The sequence below is a fragment of the Mauremys reevesii genome, linkage group 11 (assembly GCF_016161935.1).
Source record: "Mauremys reevesii isolate NIE-2019 linkage group 11, ASM1616193v1, whole genome shotgun sequence".
In the NCBI taxonomy this organism is placed as follows: Eukaryota; Metazoa; Chordata; order Testudines; family Geoemydidae; genus Mauremys; species Mauremys reevesii.
Genome location: NC_052633.1, coordinates 61,022,749 through 61,049,438, shown reverse-complemented (window position 1 = coordinate 61,049,438; position 26,690 = coordinate 61,022,749). Strand labels below are relative to the sequence as shown.

The window sequence follows — 26,690 nt, the reverse complement described above, 5'->3', positions numbered from 1 at the left end:
TGTGTGTGTGTGTGTGTGTGTGCGTAAATTATATCTGCAACAAGAGTCCAACTAACTTTTTCTGAGGGTTTTAAATGATCATCCGTAAAAGGTAAATACTGTACTTGTATCCTATTTTGCATCCTCAATACACATCCTTTCCACTCACCTGTATTAGATGGTGGATGTAATTCCTATGTTACTAGCCTTGTGTTGCTGGTAAAATTCTAAGCCCTAGCACAGCCAAAGACATTGGATGGTGTAGAAACATGGGTCAACATTTTCAGAAGTGAAAAGCTGGTTGGCACTTTGGTATTTATTTGTAATATTTTTTTTAAAGGCATGTTTTTTGTCACAATTTAATTTTCCCTGGGTAATGTGTTTGTCTTAATTCTAGAATTTTCTCCCCCTCACTCCTCCCATCAAAACCAGAAAAATTTGGGCCAAAAAAAAATCTGTATCTGTTTTCAACATAAATCCATAAACTTTTTGAAAAAAAAAATAGAGAAAACAAAATTCACTTTCCTCAAATATTTTTGCAGGACCAAAACAACATTTTTCCACCCAGCTTTAGAGTGACACTTTTTTTTTTTTTTTAAATGCTTCAATTCTTAAATGCCCAATTGAGACACCTTATGAAGGGCCCAACTTTCAGAAAATGTTCCTCTGAAAACCGGACTCTTAAAATGTCTGAAATTGGGCATGCAAGAATTGAGGTGCTCAGATACCATGGTAATAAGCAGAATATCAGAACCCATATTAAATACAATGGGAGCACCAAAAATTACTAACTACCATTGAAAAATCTTAATCTTAGATAATTCAAATAGTGAGAATGTTTATAAAATTCATCCTTTTCCCACCCCTTCTGTGATTTAGTTGGGGATTGGTCCTGCTTTGAGCGAGGGGTTGGACTAGATGACCTCCTGAGGTCCCTTCCAACCCTGATATTCTATGAATGGGTCCAAACCACATAATGCTAGCTTAGTACTAAGCTACACTGTCTGTGTTGTATCAAAGAAGGTTGACTGTGGCTTCTACTCTGCCAAATAAGAACCAAATCCTTGGTGGTTTGTCAAGGATAAATAGAAGTCAAGGGCAAGTTTCCCAGCAGAATTGATTAGATTAGGCTTTAGACTCTGAAATATCATCAAAAGGTCTTTACGCTTTTTCACAACAAAGCTTTATTTTCTTTATTTTTTTCCCCCCAATGAGACCTCAAAAATAGATTTAGAGCAGATTTTTCATAAACACAAAGGGTATTTAGGTACCCAGATGCTATTGAAAGTCACTGGGAGTTGGGTGCTTAACTCCTATTTCTATAGCTAATAGAATTCTTATTTGGTCATAATTACTGTGGGTTAGATTGTGAGCCACTTTTACTTGCATTGGTGAGTAGTTAAACAAAGGAGTTGTCTCATGGTGCAAGGTTTTCCAAGGTGTTTAGGTACCTAAAAATGCAGTTGGTGTCTAGTAGGATTTTCATAATTATCTGTCTGCATCTTTAGATGCCTAAATACCTTTTTTTTTTTTTTTTTTTAAATCTGGCTTGTTGACTTTAGTGGGACTACTCATTTGTGTAACGTCTCACCATTGTGAATAATCCAGCCCTATGCAATTGCTTCCTTTATATTGAAAACCTAAGCTATATGTTCAGATTTCTTAAACTAGACAATTTCTGTCTGACACTAGTCGGATGTTTCACAAAGCTACTGAAGCTCAGGGCTTGAAGGCAATCAGATACCATTATGATGAGTATGATATGAAAACGTAGAAGCCATCTCTAGGAAGGTTGGGAGTTTATTGCTTTTTGATTATGGGATTTTGAGAGTTCTTTATGGCTGACCCAGCAATGAGGTTGTTTCCTCTGACTAGGGAGGACGTGTGCAATGTGGGTGTTTTTTATACTAGCGGAAGCAGTTGACTATTAAGGTGAACTGGCTTGTATAAGTCATTTGATGAGTGCTATGTGACTACATGAACCTCTGTGGCGGGAGAGTGCTGGAGCCAGTGGAGGTGCAGTCAGTGGAGGTGCAGCTCTCAAGTGACACTTCCTGGCTGGCAAATAGCTCAAGTTTTCAGAAGTCAGAATAGGAAACCCATGAGATCTATTTCCACCTGAAATACACACACAAATGGTTCCCCGCCTATGAGCCGCTTCCATACGAGTAGCTTTGTGTCCTGAGAAGAGTAGGAAACATTCACCAAAAGACCAAGGGTACACCCAGGTTGATGCGCTGCAATCCCTGCTTGCCCTTTGATGTGCACGCTACTCAATTTGTCTGCTCCAAATCTCCCTGATCCACCTTAAAGCATTCATTTATTTTCTGCTTCCCTAGTGTCCCAGCCCAATCTATGCCTTGGATGTACTAATCCATGACCTATTCAGTTGTGAGTCTCCTTGTGCCCAATGTCTGGTACATAAAAGCCTGTGTTGTGAATTCTTTCTTCCAATAGAGAATTGGTTTAACCTTATCAGACTGAAGTGAAGTTTTAAAATGACTGGATGTTTGTTTGTTGACAGGCAGATAATGTCCTCTAGACTGTCATAGTGTGAACAAAGTGCTGTAAAACCAAATCATAATCCTTTGTTAGGCTTCAGTCAAACCACATTAAGCTTTGGCAATAAGGTAGTGCTTGGGCTGCGTTGGCCTTATGCAGAGCATTCTCATTTTGAAATTTTATACAATGAAGAGATTTTGATATTTGCATAATTCAAACATGAAATCCTCTAACAACCACAGAAGACTTGATTTAATTAACTCAGGGCACTGCCATTCCCAGTCTCAGGCAGATGGCAAATACCTTTACTGTAAGTGTACTTAAAGATTCACTTCTTTCTTTAATCAAGCAACAAAATCTTACCCAAGGGAACCTGAAATTGACTTATCTTTTCTTCAGACTGAATAGCACAGACACCTTTTGGGTTACATGTAAGGTCAACCCTTCTTTGTGTTACAAATTAGCTGAAGGGGGAGGGGGGTGGAATTAATGCATTCTGCTACAACCCTTTGAAAACCTGTGCAATGTGTATGGTTTGCAAACAGGAGAAGTTAGATCCTCAGTTGCTCTGCCTAGTTATACACTGAATTCATTGGAACTATGCCCACTGACATCCACTGATGGTTTGGCCCTATTTTTTTTAATCTCCCTTTAGTAGAGCACTGTAACTTGTGACACACAGATTTTTTTTTTCCTGAGGAGTTATCTCCAAGGTAAGCAATTATAACTTCCTTTAACTGTTTTCTCAATGTTGCATCCCTGGGGACTGGGAAGGTGGGGCGAAGGGAGCTATGGGGCCAGATTCTCAAGCCTGGCGACATCCTCTCTGTACAACACAAGTAGCGTAAAGGGGCAATATTCCACCCTCAACTCTCTAGCACAAAAATTCCACAGAGTAGGGGTCCTCCCTTCTTGTGCAGCCATGCCGCTGCCCTTCCGGGGTAGGGATGTGTTGGGGCATGGCAGAGCTCCACCATGTCAGTCCTCCACTGGCATAAGGTCCATTGAGGTTCCTGTGTCAGAGAGGCAAGTTAGAGGTATTTGGTGGCAGCTCTGAGTGGCAGTGTGGCTGGACTTCAGAATCGGGCAACCACGGTGCCTGATCTTCCCCTCATTCCCTGCACTGAGCAGAGCTCTGGTGCTGGGGTGAATCCTCCCCGTTTTTGTCCCCATTGTCAAACAAATCCTCATGTGTGCGTGCGAATGTGTGGTAGTGTTTTTTTTGTTTTATTCCCAAACGTGCTATCTCTGTATCAGAGCCTTGGATTTCATTCTCTCCCCTTCAAATAGCAGTTTTCGTTTCCATTTTCTTATATCAGGATAACCTGACCTCTTACCCATTCCTGCTTCTCAGAAACATTCCCCTGAGCTTTATAAAACCAGAGCACTCTGCTACATTCTAATGGAGAGCTGATCCACTATTTTTTAATATCTATATTTTTCTAGAGCTGAGTCGAAACATTTATTTCACTTTTCTGCCTCCCTTTTAGAACACAAAGCATTCATGGTGAGGGTTTCTTTCTTCAGGTCACTAATGAATTTAAGAAGTGCTCCCTGCCTCTATTTCCTGCCAGCTTCCCCTCCAAAAGAAAGTCACAACTTTGTTTGAAATATAATCTGAAGAGAACTCTCAAGGGCACCCGGAATGTTGGAGTTTGACCTCTGGAAATGAAGGTGTCTCTGTTATTGATCGTATATGTTTAAGTGACGTTAAAAAAATCAACATACATTTCTTGTCATTTGTCCTGCAAGACATTACGCTTGCCTTACTGTCCCCATTTCAATATCCGTTCTTGGCTAGCTCTTACTAACCTGCTCAAAGAAGGCTGCTAGTTCAGCAATATGGCTCTCAATTGCTGTCAATGAAACACTCTAAGGCCTGGTCTACACTAAGGGGGGGTGTGTCGAACTAGGGTACGCAAGTTCAGCTACACGAATAGCGTAGCTGAACTCGAAGTACCCTAGTTCGACTGACTTACCCGTCCAGACGTGGCGGGGTCGAACTCCGCGGCTCCAAGGTCGACTCCGCCACCGCCGTTCGCGGTGGTGGAGTTCCGGAGTCGACCGGAGCGCGTGGGGAGTTCGAACTATCACATCTCGATTAGACGCGATAGTTCGAACTCCGAGAAGTCGAACTCACCGCGTCGACCCGCGCGGTGAGTATGGACCTGCCCTAAGAAACAACTTACTCACTTAAGGTTAAATCCTGTACTTCCCCTTCTCACTCTTGAGTCATCTACTCCCTGTAGATATGGAAGTACCTGCATTCAATTGGTAAGTCTCAGACCAGGCTCTGAAGGCACTATAGAGGAAGATTTTGGAGGTGGTTGTGTGAGTGTAGGAGTTCACAGAGGCAGACACACTGATCCTAATGCCCATTTATGGACAGGCGGTCAAACAGCAGCTGCTTGGTACTCTGTGCCTTGATGGAGGATTCTATCTCCTTGCAGAGATCATCTGAGTAGGGATGCAGAATTTGACCTGTATATATGCATATGCTACATCATAGACATATTTGAATTAATTACGATACTCTGCTACCTTGAAAAATTGGTGTAGTCAACTTAGACTTACAATAAATGCCAAGACGACAAAGTAGTTGCATCTTGGAAAAGAGACAATAGATAAAATATTGGAATGAAGCAGTGGGGAAGTCATAGAACAAGTAAACTCTTGTGTACCTAGGAAGATTGATTGGTGCCAATAGGCCTATCAAGGATAAGATTAAAAGAAGATGTACTTTAGCTATAAGTGCTGCACAGAAGTTGGTGGCAATATGGATAGATAAAAATATTGTTTGATACCAAAGTGAAAATTTGTCCAACCAGTGTACTAACAGAATTATGCTCTGGTCTGGAAGAAGCTGCCTTAAATGAAACAGACATCAGAAGGCTGGAGGCAGTAGAGATAAGAGTTCTTTGGAAGATGACAAGTGTAAAGTGGAATGATTTGAAGACAAATGGCGTTAGGAGAATAGAATGTGAAATCAGGGTACAGGATTGGCTGCACTTAAAAAAGATTATGATGGTGGAGACACTGTAGAAGACAAACAGCTGATTCAATGCCAAAGATGATCATGAATATTCAGCCAGGGTCAGTCAGACCCTAGAAGCCAACCACGGCCAAGATGGTAGGACATCAGATGCAGGGACATGACTAGGCTGGGCTTCATGTAGGAGCAAGTCGTGGGCAGGAATGAATGGAAATACTGTGCTCCCTATGTCTAAGATGCTTTGGGATGAAAAGAAGATAGAGATGTGTGTGTAAAAACTAACCTGGAGGCAAGGGGCAAGTAAGTCTAATATCATTCTAACTTATGTCCCGAGCATTGTTCCACTGGCTGAAATTCAGAAAAGCATGTTAAGTGACACTTTCCTGAATTGGGGCCAATATTCCTCATTCTTTTTCATTCTCTTCTTAGGTATCAACTCCACCATCCTCGAATCAAAAGAGAAAGAGATGAAATTTCCTTAATTGTAGTGGCTAGTTAACAGTAACAGCTTTTCTGAGTAACGTAACCACTCCAAACCCACCCATGGGAGGGTGAGCGCTTTATGCTGCACTCCAATTCCTGTTGCTTTAGGAACGGAGAGTCTGGTCACATGGCAGCACAGAGCCCTACAAGAACGCAACATGTTGCATTTTGCCTCATGAGTACCAGTTCATTTTATCCAAAAGTGTCTCAGTTCAGGGCAACTGCACCTGTATTTCTCTGCTATGGTCCAGCCAAGGGTACCTGGTTAGATTTCTGACTTCCCAGCCATCACTCCTCTTGGGTGGAGACACGCGTCTCCCTCCTGACTGGGTTTTTACAGGCTGCCCAGCTCCCTGCCTATGCTCTGAAGTCCCCAGCAAAATCAGAGTGCCTAAATGGTCCTGCTCTGCCTTTCAACTTAAAGGCTATAAATAGCGTAACTGCCCATGGTTATAAAGAGCTGTGTGGTAATTTTTATAAGCAAGCACAGTTAATTTTAAGGGCAAAGCACTACAGAGAAAATGAATTTTGAACAATGAAAGAATGAATTCCTACTAATAAGCTTATCAAAGATCAATCCTTCCGCCTACTCTGTAAAGCCTCTGGTTGGTGTCAGTCCTTCTAAGTCTTCCCTAAGGATCGGGCCTCTCCCTTTGGAATAATGTCCTGGCTCTCATTGGATCAGAAGAAAGACCCCAAGTCAGTTTTAATTCAAGCTATTTAACAAAAAGTCTGTTTTGTTGGCCGTGGAGAATCCATCTTGAATCAATATGTGTAAGTCTCGCTCCAGGTAGTGGTACTCTCCAGAGGTGTTACAGCCGGAGTGAATTAGCCTAAATACCTGCCGTCCCTCCCATGCACTGTTTAGGTCCAGGAAGGATGTTCCCCTTTTCCCACAGAAATACATAAACTTAATTCAATAAAGTTTGTCCAGGATATTGTAGGAAATTGCCCTATCTGTTACAAAGAGACCACCATGTCTTCGTGTTCCTGGAAATGTGTGTTTAAATCCTCAAGCAGGTTCAGCAAAGGCAACTCAGCTCTGACCCTCTAGCAATGGCAGCTTCATTCATTCATTCATTCAGGTACCAAGAATTAAACAGATCTGGAGAGTGAATCAAGGTGCAAAGGTGGCATTTATAGTGGATATCTTATTATAATGCCCACTAGGAAGTGGAATTAGTTCTTCAGCGCATTTGAACAGCAATTAAACTGTAATGACTCTCAAGCCATCCTGGGTCAGAAATAATTGAAAACGGTGACTTAGATGTGATCGGTTCCGTATCTTTTTACCCATCCCTGAGAAATCTAGTCTCCCTGAGCTGAAAATGTCTTTCGTAACTACTTGGCTTGGTTTTCTTAATTTTCATCAAAAATAGATTGGACAAAAGTAATCAGAAAGTACTTTATTAAAAATAAGAAGAGCCAGGAGGAAAAAAAGTCTTTTTGTTTTCAAGTGAAAGTTGATGGTTTTTGATCTGAGAGCTGATGTTCTACAGGAATAGTTGAAACAATAATCTCATGATAACCCCTATGGTAGCTTAAAATAGAAAAGCTCCCTAGTTAATGAATATAAATGAATTTACATTCATGTCCATTTTTATGAGGTTACTAAAGCTGATTAACGTTAGGTACCACAAATTTATTTAAAGAAGTTGAGTAATTGTTCTGATTCCTATCCCGAGAACATGCAATTTATTTATTACTCTGATTTTTAAATGTCCTTGAAATCACACTGAGTCCATGGGTTTGTCTTTGTCAGAGTTTTACAAGAAGTGGTTTTATCACAGAAGCAGAGAGGCGAACATGAGTAACACTATACAAATTAAAGAAGTTGTGGTGAATTGTTTGGCTTCGAGGTAAGAATCAGAACTGCTCTTAAGTGAATTCGAGTATCTACAATCTTGCTTAACATAAATGGAATTCTATATCCAGGACACATTAAATTAGAAAAACTGGTATAGTTTCATTGCAACAGAACAATAACCCTTCCTTTAGAATATTTAAAATAAGTTAAGTTGCTACATTTGTATTGTGATTCTTTCTGATTTAGGGCCAGATTGACTTCAGTGAGACTACCTGTGGATTAAGGTACTTCTTGCTGTAAGAGTTTTTAAATAGTGAGAATCAAGACTAATTTTTTTTTGTCTCAAATTTTTTAGTAATTAAATGAGGTGTGTGTGTGTTTTTTTTTAAGGTGCCAAACGATGCTGTATAATAGGGGTTCTCAAACTGGGGGTCGTGACCCCTCAGGGGGACACAAGGTTATTATATGGGGGATTGCGAGCTGTCAGCCTCCACCCCAAACTCTGCTTCGCCTCCAGCATTTTTAATAGTGCTAAATATAAAAAAATGTTTTTAATTTGTAAGGTGGGAGGTCACACAGAGGCTTGCTGTGTGAAAGGCATCACCAATACAAAAGTTTGAGAACCACTGCTCTATAAACAGTTATGACCTGCTTAAAGGAATTCCCTGGATTTGAAATATCTAACTTTCTCCCCAATGATGTAGCCGTGTGTTAGGTGGTGAATGAAAATTGGCCTTTCGTGGGGGCCATCAGAAGTTTTTTGTCTCCCACCTCAATTGTCTTTCTAACGTGTGCTACTATCAGAGTTCTGCTGCCCTTCTTAAATTTATGCTTGTGTATCGGGAGATGCTTAGCAGACATTGATCTGAATTGCCCTCTACGTCACCATGAATGGTTTTCCCCCCTCCACCTGCCTACAAGTTAAAATGTTGTCCCGTTATTAGGTCTAGGGGAATCTATATAGAATTGCTTTTTAAACTTAACTACAATTTTGCCCATAGATCTTCATGATTTAAGATATCCTTATTAGTGGTTAGAATATTAAAGGCATTACTCAATGGAGTCTGTTTGTGTATTTGGAATGCTTTAATTCCCTTTTCCTGTTGTTGCCTCACCAGGCCATGTGAGACTGTATATGATGTCAGATTTTTAGTAATACCAAAATTCTTAGACACTTAACATAATTTAGACATAAAGAGACAGTTTTAACTCCCAATTGCATACGAAAATATTTAAGGACAAAATAAGTGATATGCCTCTCTAGCCAATATAAATGAAACTATTAACATGATTTCAAGCAGACCAGAGTGTTTCTGTATTAAGGCTGTCCTGCCATTGGAGCATATGTATAACTTTCAGTTCTGTGTGCATGGTAATGGACTAACATATGCTATTGAAAAACAAGTGGGGGAAAATAAAAAAGCTGTTGCACTTGAAAGTTCCCCCTTCAAGGCAATTTAACTTATTATGGGCCAGAAAAAAAGTTATGCATCTGATGAACTTTATGGCCAAGTTACTTTTCACAATCAGTGCAGCTATAAAAAGACACTTGAAAAAAATCCCCTGCACTCTGAAAGTCCTGCGACAATTCATGACTCAAAACTTGATTCTGTGAGTAACCTATTGGATGACTGTATTAATAGAAAAATATCAAAAACATATGGATACTGCTCATTTAGGATTACTAACTTCTAGCGAGGGTCTCACAGTTGAAAAGACCATTGGTGATTGGACATGCCAGATGCTGGATTATGAGTTCACAGCCCAAAATGTTGTTGTATTCGAATAGAGCCTTGAATTCTGAAATCAGGACCTTGTTGCAGGGCTGCCCACAGGATTCAGGGGGCCTGGGGCAAAGCAATTTTGGGGCCCCCTTCCATAAAAAAAAAAGTTGCAATACTATAGAATACTATATTCTCGTGGGGGCCTGGGACAAATTGCCCCACTTGCGCCCCCCCCCCCCCCCGGCGGCCCTGCCTTGTTATGTTATGCACTGTATAGACATACATGCGTTGGTTACACAAACTACTGGTTTTCACTGGGCTGTGAATCAACCTCACACTAGCCTCCCAGGCTCTAACTGTTTGTCTGAATCCTGCTGACACAGATTAATATTCATTAGTGCGCTTTGATCTAGTCCTGTTTCAAAGAGGATAAGAGACAGTCCTTGCTCTAAAGAACTTGCCATCTAAATCAACAAGACAAGCAAAGAATGGGAACAAGGAAGTAGTATTACCATTTTTCAGATGGGGAAACTGATCTTCTCTTACTTTTGTTTTTAATATGAAATCTATCTTACACAGTTATTTTAATAGTTTAGTAAGAAATGTCCTCGTTCATTGAAGAATAGTGGGTTAACTTCACCTGAGAACTGTATAACATTTTACCTAACAGATTATAAAATATTGTGCATCTCTTTTTAAAATGCATATTTTCAAAATTTTCTTTTAAATGACTTAATTTTCTTTGGGAGTTTATCTATCCCTGTTTCCTAGCAAGAGCTCCTTCAGTTGTTTAATTTTTTTCTGATTTTCAGGTCAGATTAGTGGAAGAAAATGAAGTGCATTCAATTGGTGGTTTCCCCCCTCCCCCCCCCGTCTTTCTCATCTAAGTCGAAATGTTGCTTGCAGACTCAATTGTCAGACACGTTATGTTAATAATAGAAACTGAAGTGGGTATTTAAATGTGTTAGTAGCTGCTCAGAGGGAAATGTACCTCTTCCTACTTGTAAAATAAACTAGGATCAGGCTACAGAAAGCTGTTTAACTTAAAATTTGACAGGAATGCAACTTAGAGAGCTTTTCAGTATTTATTTCCCCCTTGACAGCAATTAAATATCGTAACTCCCTAGTCTATCTTTTGAAACCTTGTTGAATTCTTTTTATATTTAGTTCTTTCAGTTGCTCTTTGGTTAAGGTTCTATGCTGCTTTCCATTCTCTCTCCCTTCCAACCTTCTTCCCTTTCCATGGCTTCATTTAAACACAGAGAATTTTTCATCTTGGGAGACTGTTGCTACTGGTAGTCTAACTGGTCTGCTTTGATGCAATGTTTTCTTTTGTCATTCACGTGTAGCTGTATCTCCAAATAGACTGACTAAAACTTCCCTATGGGGAAGAGGGGCGCATGGAGTTCTTTGCTTGTTGTTTGATTTATTTTAGTGCATTGGAACAAGAACCTGTAGTGATTTCTTTGTAGCCCTGAGCATTCAGACACAGCTGGTACATCAGTGCCTGCATTTCATGCATTCAGGCTGGCAGGTTTCCGGTGATATGTATGGTGAAGGTTTATAATTTCTAATAAATCTGCAATACCGTCGGCAAAAGAATTATATGGAGTATGGAAAGAGAGAGAGCAATGAAGCTGGTCAATTTAATTCAGACACAGCTCAGTCCACAAGAATAATCATCCAGCTGAGTGACAGAAGTGTCATTTTTAATGCCTGCTGAACACATAAACAAGCAAACATTTTGGACATTTTCAAAGACCAATAGCTAATGCTGATAATGGGATACAATTTTGCAGACTTTTCTGAAGTCACTGGTATCAAGATAGATTTTCATTGCTTGCATCAGGGAGGAAATTGTATGAATGAGGAAGTGAAGCTGTGCGCTTTTATTTATTTATTTTTTTTCCATAAATGACTCAACCCTTTCAGTCTATGCAGCCTGAAGTCCTCTGTTTTGTGTCTGGCTTGAGAGAGCACGCTGCAAAGTTAAATCCAGATCCAAGTTTCAGGGCCTCTCCAATTTGGGGCTCTGGTTTGGATCCATCTGATAAACAAGGCCTAAATTTCCAAAAGTCTTACTGTGCATGGGTGTTAATTTCAAAGGGCAGGCAGAGGATAAATATACCGTATATACCGTTTTTAATGTGGATTGTTTTTTTCCCCTTGCATGTCGTCAAGACCTTACTTAGTCCAGAGGGAATTGTGAGCATCTTCATTGTTTTACCCTTTTAAGACCACTACAGCTATAGTGCTCTTTCATAACTTATTTAAATCAATAAGCCTGAAGTGCTTGTTTGTCTGATGCTCATACAAGCTGCATCACTCCCTTGTACCCTAGCCATAATGGGCTCAGTTAGGGAGGACAATTGTCTTGTAGGCCAGCAGCAAATTTATTGTCAGGAAGCACTTGAATAGCGTGATTAAGGACCAACTCATGCTATCTATTGCTTTATTTAGGAGATTGGCCTAGTGAGAGAACTTTAAGCTACCCAGCTCCGGAAGGAGCTGGCAGCATCAGAAAGCTGCCTAACTTGACTAATGTTGTGTATGAACATGAGCTGCAAAATAACTATTAATGCCAAAAAGACATTGGGGGCGGGGACAGCGGGCACAGTGAGGTAGACACTTATGTAGGAAGTTGCCCTTTCAGAATTAGTTCATGATTGGTGGTGGGTTATTTTTTTGGGGGGGGAACTGTCTTGTATTTACTGGCTATGACGCACCAACACTATGTAATGTGGTTTAACTTCTGCTTCACTTCCTGTCTAGCCATCCATCCAGGTTTCTTTTGTGGTCAGCCAGTTATGCTTTCGGTTATTAAATTCTTTTCTGCACTTTAGATTAAACACACACATCTTTTTACACACACATTAAGATTTTCAAAAAATAGCCTGCAGCTAGGTTCCTAAATAAATGAACAGGTGGGTGGGCTTGCGTATGTGTGTGTGTTTTCAATAGTACTGAGCAACCAGTTGCTCCTGAGCCTGTCAGTAGCTCAACATTTTGTGAAAACTGGCCACCTGTTTATTTGAAAATTTTGGCTTCAATTTATGTTCAACGGCATAATTATAGTGACTTTTGTTTAACAAGATTGATTCTTTGTATCTCTTGAAATGTTTGCTAGTCGTGGCAAAGCTGCCACCTACTTTGTGAGTAGCTGAAAGAATGTTTCCTCTGTTGATGCAATAAAAAATACACAGACTTCAGGTTGGAGGGTAAAAGCAATCGCAGGAGACAACAGTGACAGCCCTTAACACAATGGGTCCTACTGCATGATCAGGGCTCCTAGGTGCTATCAAAATATAAAATAATAATAATATGTTCACTTGTAAATTTAAAAAAATAAATTACAAGTCCAACTGATATTGTTGACAGATTGCATTTATCAACATTAAATTTCAAGTAATGTACATTAGAAAGCATAATCCCAACTATACATATAAAATAATGGGGTCTAAATTAGCTGTTACCACTCAAGAAAGAGATCTTGGAGTCATTGTGGATAGTTCTCTGAAAACATCCAATCAATGTGCAGTGGCAGTCAAAAAAGCAAACAGAATGCTGGGAATAATTAAGAAAGGGATAGATAATAGGACAGAAAATATGTTGCCTCTATATAAATCCATGGTAATCCCACATCTGCACACAGTAATTCAAGATGTACTGAATCTCAAAAAAGATATATTGGAATTGGAACAGATTCAGAAAAAGGCAACAAAAATTATTGGGGTATGGAACGGCTTTCGTATGAGGAGAGATTAGTAAGACTGGGACTTTTCAGCTTGGAAAAGAGACGACTAAGGGGAGATATGATTGAGGTCTATAAAATCATGACTGGTGTAGTAAAAGTAGATAAGGAAGTGTTCTCATAACACAAGAACTGGGGCGAGGTGTCACCAAATGAAATTAATAGGCAGCAGGTTTAAAACCAATAAAAAGAAGCATTTCTTCACACAATACACAATCAACCTGTGGAACTCCTTGCAGGAGGATGTAGTGAAGGCCAAGACCATAACAGGGTTAAAAAAGGAACTACCTAAATTCATGGAGGATAGGTCCATCAATGGCTATTAGACAGGATGGGCAGGAATGGTGTCCTTAGCCCAGGGGTAGGCAACCTATGGCACACATGCCAAAGGTAGCACACAAGCTGATTTTCAGTGGCACTCACACTGCCTGGGTCCTGGCCACCAGTCCGGGGGGCTCTGCATTTTAATTTAATTTTAAACAAAGCTTCTTAAACATTTTAAAAACCTTATTTACTTTACATGCAACAATAGTTTAGTTATATATTATAAACATATAAAGAGACCTTCTAAGAACGTTAAAATGTATTACTGGCATGCGAAACCATAAATTAGAGTGAATAAATGAAGACTTGGCACACCAGTTCTGAAAGGTCTCCGACCCCTGCCCTAGCCTCTGTTTGCCAGAAGCTGGGAATGAGCGACAGGAGATGGATCACTTGATGAATACCTGTTCTGTTCATTCCCTCTGGGGCACCTGGAACTGGCCACTGTCAGAAAACAGGATACTGGGCTAGATGGACCTTTGGTGTGACCCAGTAGGGCCATTCTTATATTCTTATGATGATGTGCAGGAAGGTTCTTTCAGAAGCATTAGTTTTTCAAAGCAGCAACAGTACAGATACCATTAAAACAACAAATACTTTAAGATGTACATTTCAAAATTACTATAAAATGTTTCTTTGACTTCTTTTTATAATAGGTTTTAAGAGACAAATTTGTGTGAGCAGGCCTATCTATCCGTGCTGCTGCACAGATTGATTTGTATGCTTGAGTAATAGAAATCTATAGGTAAATGCATTAAAAAGCAATGACACTTCTGTAAAGCAACATTTCTCATGGAAAATATTCTTAGTTAATGATCGCTATCAAGTCGACTATCTTTAATACATTAGGTCTGAGTTCATTTTATTGCTCCATTGAAAGGAGGACATGTTATTTAAGAGGTTCTTTCATTTTGGAGCAAACTTGGAAAGACAGCACTTAAACCTAAAGCAATTTACTGGGCTAGTCACTTTCTATATTCCCTTTGCTAATAAGGCATGGAAAAGACCTACTGAATCATGCAGGGCATCTCCCCTCCGATGCAAGGTTATTCTCTATGACATGTTGTCTGGTTTTATGGGCCTCATCCTGGAATGAAGTCAATGGGAAGTGAGGATATTTGGCATTCATAAGCACAGAAATGAGAGTGGGGATGCTCAGCTCTAGAGCTTGTTTGAAAAATAACTATTTTTTTGTGGGGAAGAAAAATCAAAATCTTCAATTTTTTTTTTAATTAAAAGAACATAATTTTGAATATTTCCCCCCTTTTCTCTTCTTTGTCTCTTCCATTTTGGGGCACAAGGAGGGGTAGACAAACTGAAAAAGCAATTTTTTTTTTCATTTGTCGTTTCAAAACTGAAACACTTTCCATTTTTTCCTCCAAAAATCAGAAAGTTCAAAAATGAGCTATGAACTATGCTCCCAAAAAAATCACTTTTCACTGAAAACATTTGGGAATGAAAAGTGACCTTCTCTATTCAGCACTTTGCAAGATCAAGTCTTACATGTCTCAAGATTATGGGACTTCTGCTCCCATCGGTCGATTTCACAACCTGCGAGATCTCACCCAGGGAGAGATCCTGACATCTTTACTTACGCTGAATGGTACCCTTGCTTCAGAAGTAATTCCACTGATTTAAAGTTGATCAATAGGACTGGCTAGAAAACAAGACTTCAGTTTTGTGAATCATTTCAAGGTCTTGAAACTTCAGGTTTTGTTCCACATCAGAACTTTTGGGGGAGAGACATCCAGCCCGCCCAGAATAGCTGATTAATGCAGCGACCCAATTGGAAGTCCCTGCTCTGCCTGAGTCTTGTCTCCCACATCCCAGCTGAGTGCACAATCACGAAAACTAATGGGATGTTAAATGCATTGTTTTCACTTACCTGTATCCCATTATAACATAGTAGCAAACATTTGCATTGTACATGCCCCTATAACTGAATAACCCATCAAATGAGAGAGAAGCCTTGTGTAATGCAAATTACTCCTGGGAGAATTATGTGCCAATAATTAAAAATTATGCGCAAAATATTTTTAAAATCTGCAAAATTCTGTGTAATCACGCCAGTTTCAATTATTTTAGTATTTTTATTTCAAAATACCTGTCAGCAAGTATGTCTGTAACAATACAGACAACAGAAAGATTCAGGAAACGTTTTTCGATAAATAGATTCCTCACTAGGCATAGTAATACAGATCTTTGAGTAATAATTCATTTAAATTACAATACAGATACCTATTTTCCTGCACCCTTCAGAAGCAATGCAAAGACTTTGTGGGAAGTCGGGGTAATGGAGGAGCTGAGGGAGAGGGAAGTAATTGCTGGGAAGGATATCCCGTGCCCCTGACCTGCCCACACAGGCAGGGCACTGAGAGGAATGCAGCCTGCTCTTCCTTATCCGTGGCTGGGGCAATTCTGTTCTGGTGCCATAGTGACCCTTAGTGGTTGAAAGGCATAACTGCAGCACTTCTCTGCGGAATGTATTTTCTGCTGAGGAGAAAAAAAAATTTGCATGGCACATGAATTCTGCATGTGCGCAGTGGCGCAGAATTCCTCCAGGAGTAGCAAATGAAGATCTTTAGCAGGAAAGTGCTAATTTGTATGGATTGGAAGGCAAGTGGTCATTATGTATGATGATCAGAGATCCAAGACTCTCTAAATGCTCTCCTCTCTATCCACCAATCACAAAAAGAGCCCACGTGGGTGGTGACCGTGTCAGCCTGTTTTCTGTGAGAAGCTCTAAGTATGGATTCAGGGAAAGCTGCTGTATCTCTGGACTGTTTGGACTTTTACAGATAGTGTGACACATGCTATTGGCTGTTCAGGGTTAGGTGCCCCTCTCTTTCTCCAAAAAGCCACGCCCAGCTCTGGAGCCACCCTGCTTTGGCCCAGATATCGTATTGATACACTGGTTCCTTATCTAACGAGCGCCTCCCGGTCCCATTTGTGGAGACTGCCTAGAGCAGTGGCGGGTGAGCAGGGCATCATCGATTGCACTCCTCTACCTGTCTAGCTCAGCTGGAGTTTGCCAGCCACTTGTCCTGCTGCTTAGTCTAGGCCTGCTTTATAACTGTAAAAATACCTGCTCTGAACTTGTGAACCCAGGCAAGAGGAGTGGTTCCCCTGCCCATCACAAAGGACTAGCAAAATAAAGCGGGCCATTGTGAAACATCACGATACAAAGACTGAGTTAATGGCCCTCGCACACCCATGAAGATACTACATGCAAGGAAGCTCATCCCCTCAGCTTGAATTCTGGAAGAAGGCAATAAAGATAGCTGACATGAAAATTCTTCATTGCTTTGCTGTTGGGCCTCTCGCAGGGCTGGAGCTATGAAACAAAAGCAGAGATTCTCAGGATAAACTGGGTTAGCACTAAAAGACAATCAGTGCTGACAGATTACCACATCAGTCACCGTTTGGAACCACAGACTGTAACTCATTTGTGCACACATGCTGCCTTCTTTAACCTGTAAATAGGTGTCTCATTTTTTTCCCCCTCATTAATAAATCTTTTGTTAGTTTATTATATCATTGGCTACAAGTGTTGCCTTCGATGTGAGATCTGAGGTACAAATTGACAAGGGTGAGTGACTGGTCTTTTGGGACTGGAAGCAACCTAATTTTTTTTGGTCTTTGGTTTAAGTGATCATTTATCACTAAGACTAGCTTGCCTGGGTGGCAAGATAAACTGGAGTGCCTGAGACACACTCTGTGACTTCCCTGGTATGACCATTATAGTGCTTCAGAAGTTTGCATCTGTTACCGGGTTGGTGAAATCTAGACCATACCAGCAGTTTGGGGGGTCTGCCCTGCTTTTTGACAGTCTGACCTGAGGTTGACACTCAATGGTGAACCACTCCAGACAGGTCTGACTAGGATGGGGCTGCCACCCTATCTCTCTATTTATTAACACAGCCCAAAGCCCATGTGGGTGGGGAAGCAGCAAATGACATGTTTAATGATGAGATCTGTTAATACAGCTAGGGAACCGTATAAAAAAGTGTTTACACTCCCTCTCTTTCAGTCTTCCTTGCCCTCCCTTCTTCCCCCAATTCATTCCTGGACCAAAAATATATTTCCATGAAAGCTTCAGTTGTGACGAATCCATATTATCCAATGGAAAAAACACTCTGGGATGTCTACACAGCAAAGAAAAACCCATGGCTGGCCTGTACCAACTGACTCGGGCTCAAGGGGCTTGAGCTGAGGGGCTGTTTCATTGCTGTGTAGACTTCCAGGCTTGGGCTGGAGCCTGAGCTCTAGGATGCTGTGAGGTGGGCGGGTCCTAGAGCCCAGGCTCCAGCCTGAGCCCGGAAGTCTACACAGCAGTGAAACAGCCCTGCAGCCCGAGTCAGCTGGCACGGCCCAGCCGCGGGTTTTTCTTTGCTGTGTAGATGTACCCTCTGAATAATTCTTGACCAGCTTTATTATTTAGTACGAGAGCCTTTGGACATGTAAACTGAATTGCAAGAGGCTAAATGGCTTGCCCATGGTCACACCGAGGTCTTATCTAAATTGTTAGCCACCATTGTATCCATCTTATTTCAGACACAATTTTTCACAGGTGCAGCAAATCCTGCACTGTGCCGGTTACCTTCATTTCAAGGCCATCATCGAGGCAGACAGAATGGAACAAAGATAATCTGACCCCCACTCTGCCTTAATTACACACCATCAAATCCTCTTTCTATGAGGACCATCACAATAGCATCTTGGTGCTTTGCTCTATGAAGACTTTTTAATTATGGCTGTTAAGTGACAGACTTAGGCTTGGGCTACACTTAAGTTTTACAGGCATTGCTATGGCAACAAGTGTGAATCCCTTTTACCGACACAGTTAGGCTGGTTCCAGTATAAGTACTCTGAGGCTGATATAACTGTGTCTACACTGGGCTTTTTGCCACTTGAACTCTGACATTTTAAGTGTAGATAAGATCATATTCTTTTCTGCCTTTGCCAGCTTATCATCCTGAGGTAGTCTGGCCCAATAGATAGGGTACTAGACTGGAACTGAGGAGACCTGGGTTCTGTTCTTAGCTCTGCCACTGGTCTGCTGTGAGACCTTGGGTAAGTCACTTTCCCTCACTGTGCCTCTGCTTCCAAACCCACAGAGAGGGGATTTCTGTCTCCTTTGTAACGTGCTAAGCATGTATTTGATACAATGGAGTGACTTATTGTGAACTACAAGTGTGGCAATAAAGCAGGGAGCACTTGAGCGCACACGCGGGCATTAGCATGGATTTCCTTGCTTCTCTTTGAAGTCGTGCCCTTAGGAGTACATTTTTCAAAGTGGTGTGTGAGATTTTTAGCTGCAAAATGCCTATTGAAAATCAGCCCCTCGACAGTTTGATGAAAAATATCCTGCTTAAAGTGAGATTAGTGTAGGTTTTTTTGTCCTTCATTTCCATGGGACTCTAATGGCAGTCTGAAAAAGAAAAAGAGACTCTCCCCTGAGAAAGTGTAGCATTTTGGGTTTCGCATCAGTGTAATCCAATTACCCAAGCCTAGGCCATGCAGAACTATTTTGTCTGAGGTATACATCAATCCAGTACTAGTACAATACACGTAACTGAAGGAGAAGCCAGATCTGGCATGTTTCTTAACAGCATAACCCAATGCATTTGCCAAAGGAAAGGCATATGCTTCTCTTCTGTGTTAAACAGTGTTTGATCTGAGTAATTTGCAGAGAGAGGGGGACAAAGCCCTTGCATGGGGGTTCAGAGGTATCCTCCTGAGGGAACAGTTTTGTAAGACACATGCCATCTGCTGCATTCAAATGCAAAAAAAGGTTTGCTCTTCAGAAGTTGGATGTAGGGATAGAAGTCCATCCCTGCCAGAGTTGGCTTAGTGGTATCCAGATGAGTTTCATCACAGGCAGTGAAATTCACCCCCGCGCTTAGCCTCCAATTCAAACATCAAATAGACTGATCTGACTGTAGTTGGTAGCTTCTTTAATGAAAGTTTTTCTGAAGTCCTCTCATGTTGAGCAGCATGCTTTGAGCTGTTTCATTTCTCTTCTTTCTGGTTTGCTTCCAGGCACCTCCATTTTACATAACGGTGAGAAGGGGGGTAAACAGTAAGTGGTGGTTACTGTCCCCCAAGCCAGGCCCACTAGGGAGACCAAAATTCAGATCATCATCATCATATAATGGTTGCCTTTCTCGAATGCTTTGATCAGCAGTTAAACGGCTACTGGTGGCATTTAAGTTGTTGCTGTTAGGTTTCAGAGCCGACACCCCTCAATATGAACTGGGACAGGTCACACTGAGCTATTGGTTCAGACTATTTGCAGACTCAGATGTTTAATTCACTTTCTGAAGGTTATCTTTTTGCAGTTGAAAGGGCTAGAGACAAAGGCCACATTTTTTATGGTATAGAGAGTACGCTTATAAAGTTTGTGGGCAGCACCAAGCTGGGAGGGCTCACAAGTGCTTTGGAGGATAGGATTAAAATTCAAAATGATCTGGACAAACTGGAGAAATGGTCTTCAGTAAATAGGATGAAATTCAATAAGGACAAATGCAAAATACTCCATTAGGAAGGAACAATCAGTTGCACACATACAAAATGGGAAATGACTGCCTAGGTAGGAGTACTGCAGAAAGGGATCTGGGGGTCATAGTGGTTCTCAAGCTAAATATGAGTCAACAGTGTAACGCTGTTGCAAAAAAATGCAAACATCATTCTGGGATGATGCAGGAGTATTGTAAGCAAGACACGAGAAGTAATTCTTCTGCTCTATTCCACGCTGATTAGGCCTTGACTGGAGTATTGTATCCAGTTTTGGGCGCCACATTTCAGGAAAGATGTGGATGAATTGGAGAAAATCTAGAGAAGAGCAACAAAAATGAGGGAAGGTCTAGAAAACATGACCTATGAGGGAAGATTGAAAAAATTGGGCTTGTTTAGTCTGGAGAAGAGAAGACTGAGAAGGGGACATAACAGTTTTCAAGTACATAAAAGCTTGTTACAAGGAGGAGGGAGAAAAATTGTTCTTGACCTCTGAGGATAGGACAAGAAGCAATGGGCTTAAATTGCAGCAAGAGGAGTTTAGGAAAAACTTCCTAACTGTCAGGGTGGTTAAACACTGGAATAAATTGTCTAGGAAGGTTGTGGAATCTCCATCATTGGGAATTTTTAAGAGCAGGTTGGACAAACACCTGTCAGGGATGGTCTAGATAACACTTAGTCCTGCCTTGAGTGCAGGGGACTGGACTAGATGACCTCTCAAGGTCCCTTCCAGGTCTATGATTCTATGATTTTATTATGGGTACACCTATGATTAGCTTATAAAGGACTTTTATAAATGGTTAAGCTTCAGTCTATCGAGTCAGCAGGCTGCTTCTAACCACCCATAATACAACCTACTGGTGTGCTTATGCGACAGTCACCATATTGGCCAACACGAGGGATCTCCATACCTAAATACATAAGTGTGTACTGCTTGAGCTACAGAGACAGAATTGGAAGCTAGAGAGGTTTAACAGACTTTTGTTCTCTGTGGATCGGTAACACATAACACACACTGACCAGTAGGTTACAATTATAGCAATTGGTAATTGTATCATACTACTCGCATCTGATGGCTGGCTGAAATCAGTTTTGAAAGTGGTGATTTTGGCTTGATTCACACTGAGGATTACCCCTGTCTTCCTGTAGAAGTTTGCTCTACCCAGGCATAGCAAGATCATATAGTGCACACTCCCTCTTCTTACTGTGTGTTTATGGAAGTTCCTCTTCATTGGTTGGTTATTATTGTTAGGATTCACAAAGTGAGTCTTCTTTTAATTAGTTATTTTGTCTTTAGTTTTTCAATTTACACCTCTGCTTGACATAGATGGCACATGTAAAGAGCTGGAGATGACTGAAGGCAGTAAAGCTGCCTTTGAAATACAGCTTTTCTGGTGTAAGAAGGAACAGGCTAATTTAACTTACTCAAAATGTACATTGTGCAGACTTTCCTTGTGCTAGAAAAAACAGAACGTTTAAAATAGGGGCTTGCTAAGTCTTACCTTGCTGCATGCAGTGATCTGTAAAAGCACTTGTTACAGCAAAACTATATGTGAAAACTATTTATCTACTACTATTGAGTCTCCCATGTTTATGGATAGGCATAGCACGTCGGAGAATGAAATGGGGATGCCAGAAAGACTTTAGAATGCCAGGCATTCAGTGCGTGGCATTGTGGAGCTGTGACATGCTGTGTTGTGGCAATGCAACCAAGATGCTGTGGTCATAACTGTGCAAGTTTACAACATCCAGAATGAAGCTACCAGGCATCTCCTTTGAATCCTATATCCAGCTCCCCCGCTCTTGAGGTGGCACTTCAATTCCGGTCTCCTTTACTGGCTGCTTATCAACCTGACTTCTATTCAGTCTTGTTCTCTTGGGGTGAAATTCTGTCCCCACTGAAGTCAATGGGAGTTTTGCCATTAACTTCAATAGGGCCAAGATTTCGTCTTTGGTGAGCATGACTCCACCTACTTCACAATCCCTCTTGCTCTGAGCTTCCAATCTTGCCCTGTCACTGTTCCTCCCTTTGATCGTTGCTCGTCTAGCCTCCCCCCCCCATCTAACTTGAATTCTTTCTCTTCCTCTTTCCTGATGTCACTTTCTCACCTGAAAAGTTCTCCTAGCTTCTCAATGATGACGGAATTTCTCTATAAAGATTTTTTTTTGATGGTTTGTATTGAAAGTACACATAAATCTGTATTGCATTTCTTGATGACCTTACTGTAATAGTTATCAGACATCAGTCCTACTCTGGAGGAAGGATTAAGATGGAATAATCCAGTTGCGAGGAACTGAGTTGGGCTTGTTTCGAGTCAAACAATCAGACAGGTGTAAATGAAACCATGTGACACTCCTCCTATCTGCTCAACTTATCTCCACAAAGAGGCAGGCAAAAAATAACCTACAGCAAAAATGTTCTTTGCTTAAGTTCCACCCGTATGAAGCTTAATAGTCATGTAAACTAAAACCTTCCAAGAAGGGAGCGAGAGTAAATAATGAACCCTCTACATCTTTCTTCATAGATGGTTATTATAAATAATCCACTGCAAACTAAATAAAAGGCTTCAGATTAGTTATGCTTGCCTGCCTGTTCCCCTGGCACTTAGTCTCTCTCTTCTCCTGTTTGCTCTTCCTTTTGTTAATGGAGAGCCCCAGAGACATACAAAGCATGGAGCATATGCATCCATGCTTAAGTGAATGTAATTTGTATGTTAGGGTTAAAATTCCTTTTGTGCTCTCCCATTCATCTTCATGTCCACTAAACGTGGATCCTGGTGTTGGGACAAATATAGCAGAAGATTTTTTTTGTGTGTGTGCATGTAAATTAGGCCAAAAAACCATGGTTGCTACCTGATTTTAGACATTGTATGTGTTAGGTAGACTGAAACTATGTGGACGGTAAACTATGAACTGGAATTGCTCTTTGTCTACTTACTTTCTTCAAGCTCCTTTCTACCCACTCATGTAATAAATGCAATTCCAAAGTTCTCTGGCCCAGCAGAAAAACATTCCAGGTGGAGGCCAGCCCATATTACAAAATGAGTTGTACTGAATATTTCAGTTGTGCAACAAACATGTTTTGTCATTAAGGCAAAATGCCAGAGTATCATTAGGTGCCATAAAACCCCCATTTATAATAATACAGAATTGTTTAGAGCAGTTAACAGTAATTTGTCACATTGAACAAGGAACGTGTGTGTTGCTGTCACCTTGAATAAGGAGGCTGGAGAGATTCTTGCACTGTACAGCCTGGCTGATAAATGGTGAGATGACCAAGGGGAGAAGTGGCAATGGAAACTGTTGCTCAGATGAACTGTACTGAGCTGTCTACGTTAAAATCCAGGGGTTCTAGCACTATACGACTTGATGCTGTGGCTTCGTAAATATCTTAGCACTGAGAAACCACCTGTAGTGATTTCCCAGTCTAACAGAGAGCCTGGTTTGTACAGGGCATGGGCCTGTGATTCACCACTATCATGACACTTCAGCCTGCTTTCGGTCATCCTGCAAAGAGCACTACCGGAAGTCATTGACCTGTTGTTGGCAATAAGTGGAAAATGAGTGCTGCATGGTGCTTTGGCCTAGATTCCAAGCTATGATAATCCTGGGTTTCTTTGTCTTGTCCCTCCCTCTCTCCTTGGAAGCAAATATCTGAGACAGCCCGAACAAGTGTGCTGTAATTGAAGGTATTCAGCTTTTAGTTGGCTCTGCTTAAATCTGTGGTTCAAGTGTGCTGCAGTTATATATTTCACTATACTCAATTTTATGGTTCTGCACATGTAAACTCTGCTGGAGCTTATTCAACCATAAATAAATCCAACAAGTATGGATCATAATAGGAAGTATAGAGCCATTTACCTGTAAGATAGGTATAGATTAACAGGGGATAGACCAGTGCACTTTTACAACGTGCCATCAATTGAAAGACGGAAGGATTTCTGGGGTGGAGGGAAGATGGTGTTAAAACAGCTAAAAATTGGGCAATATAAGAGAAGTTCTTGGGAGGTGGGTTTCCGATACTGTGTGGAAACATCCTCAATGGAAATCCATGTTTCTGTCTTGCTTAAACCTGGCTCATACCTTTTTATTGAAAGTTTGTGAAGAACTGAATGCAGAAGGAAAGACGGGGGTTGGCTTGGTGTGTTGCTCTGCAGTGTTAAGGGGGAGGAGGACCATGTCTTAGTTCCCCAAGTAATTGCACGTCTTACCCCTTTGTGGCCTCCTTCAGAGCACCCGACTTAGCTTGAGGCCTGAGACCTGTCATCTTTCTTATGGTGTTCTGCAACTCTCCCTCTAAACTGGGGATTTAGGCTGCAATTCTTACTGCAATTCACTGTGCTTAGTAATTGGTACCTTAGATTATATTGCCTCCGAGGCAATGACAGGGTTAGCCAGTGCCCAGCCAGCCTTTGTAAAGTAATGTAATGTAATCCTTAAGAACAAAAACATTACAGAGAGAACATTTCTTGAAAACAATACACAATTTACATGCAGGTCTTAGCTTATCAGGTAGGCATTCATCTTCTACATGGAAATAGGGTGACCAGACAGCAAATGTGAAAAATCGGGATGGGTGGGGGTAGTAGGAGCTTATATAAGAGAGAGACCCAAAAATCAGGACTGTCCCTATAAAATCTGGACGTCTGGTCACCCTACATGGAGACCCTGAGACAGGGAGAGAAGTTCTTCAACTCCTTCCCACAGGGTCTGTCCCTCTTGATCTCGGTGTCATGGCAGTTCTTGGGCCACATGAGAGTGACCTATCATTTGTCAGCTTGGCCACTTCATTCAGTGCTGTTTAGTAGCCTTTTTTCACCAGGTCAAACTTCTCCAGACTAGTTACTGGTTTAGGGATTTGCATTAATCATCTTCCCCAGTGATGTTAGTTCCTGTGAGAAACTTGGTTAACTCTCCTCCATAGAGGCAGAATACAATCCCTTGCCCATTCAGACCCATGTAGCATTTATAAAATTGATTCAATAGTCTGGATATTCCAGCTATCCATACTCTCTGTAAAAGACTTCCAGAGGAATCAACCTATAACTTCTCTGACCATTGAGGGCATCAGTTGTTTTCCAGCCAGCCCTAAGCACAAGATTTCTGGATTTTGTGTTTAAAAAAACAACAACGAGACTTTTTCAATTTTTTTTTTCAGGGAAGGGCCTTGAAACTTGGTTTCTCACATCCCAGGCAAGTGCCCTAACCACCAGGCTACTGGCTGTTTTGGAGGGTGGGGGAGGGTCGGGGGTCTCTCTCGTTTTGCAAAGAGATTCCGTCTTGTATCTGAGACACCTGCCCAACAAAAGTTTAATTGAAACTGATACGGTTCAGTGAAAAGTTTTGGTTTTGTTGAAAAATTCATGGCAATTTGCAGAACCCTTAACCACTGCTTCCAGGAGGAGCAATAAATTTACCTCTGAAACTTCAATTGAACAAGTCCTTGAGCTGGGTGTAGATGGAGTGTTGAACACTCTGAGTTCCAATATGCCAGGAGGGAATGCTACAAAGCAGAAGAAATTCCAAGAGTGAGAATGTACCTTTTCCCCGCCTAATAGACTTTGCCAGTATTTCAGCAATTATTTCTACTTCACACGTCAATATAAATTATTTTGCTGCATCTGTCAACAGGCACCTAAAGCAAAAATAAAGGCAGAATAGTGCCTCATAAATATCCAATATCCTAATTATCAGAGCTTGACTTAACCAATAGCAGTGTAATAAAATAAGATTTAAAAAAATCTTTTGCCATGAAAAATGCATGCTTCATTCCTTGAAGGCTGACTGCAGTGTCACAACTTTTGTGGCAAATAGTGCATGAAGCATATGGTTAGGGAATATGAAGCCACTAAATATTTTATCTTGCTGGCAATGTACTTGGAGAAAAATATAAACCTTAAATCTATCAGATTCCTTCTCCCAAACTGTTTTAATAATATAGAAATCTGAGTTCTCGAGAGAAATGCAACACATCCATTTTCCAATGTGCTTAGATGTAGTGAATAGCATAAATTATGGAGTTTAAAATGTCATTGCTGTCTATTTCTAAGAATTGTTTGGCAATCTTGCATTTCAGACTTCCATTTCTTTTAACAATAAATCATTCTAGCCTAAGATAGGTCAGAACCTGGGATCCAAACCTCTTTGAATTTGTGGGGTGTTACGATTTGAATCCTCTTCCTCTAATCTTGAGCATAGAGTTCTGGTTCTGGGTTGAATTCAAACTTGGGGAGGGAATCTTGCAATATTTCAGTGTCCTCTAATATGAGCCAAAACATTAAATCTAATGTGGATGTGAACAGCACCTCATTGGCTCATTTCTGTATTAAACAACAAATATTTTCAGTTCATTAGAATACTCCTTAAAAAGTAAAAATCACTCCGAGGTTGTGCACACAAAGCTCCAGGTTTTGGGGGGTTTTTTGGAGGGGGGAGGGGGATTCTATGGGTATTATGGTAGTGTTTAGGTGGCTCAGTCAATAGTGTGAACTTGCTGAGCTAGGTATCAGAAACTCGCATTAAGAGTCTGTCCAATGTGATACAAGAGTTTGGGGGCAGGGCTGAGAATTGAACCCACCTTTGCTGCATCCCACTCTGTTGCCTCAACCAATG

General features: G+C 41.0%; 1 protein-coding gene across 2 annotated transcripts in view; it reads left to right on the top strand.

The window, feature by feature from the left end:
- GPR39 (G protein-coupled receptor 39) overlaps positions 1 to 26,690 on the top strand; it is a 127,617-nt gene that overhangs the window by 19,963 nt on the left and 80,964 nt on the right. Inside the window, exon 2 of one of the 2 annotated variants that reach the window (XM_039495975.1) lies at positions 5,903 to 5,970. The exons of the other annotated variant lie outside the window; for it this stretch is intronic. Coding sequence (XP_039351909.1) covers positions 5,903 to 5,955 — 53 coding nt within the window. The 3' untranslated portion in view covers positions 5,956 to 5,970. Of the gene's footprint in view, positions 1 to 5,902; positions 5,971 to 26,690 lie in introns of those variants that run through there. 2 annotated transcript variants of the gene reach the window in all.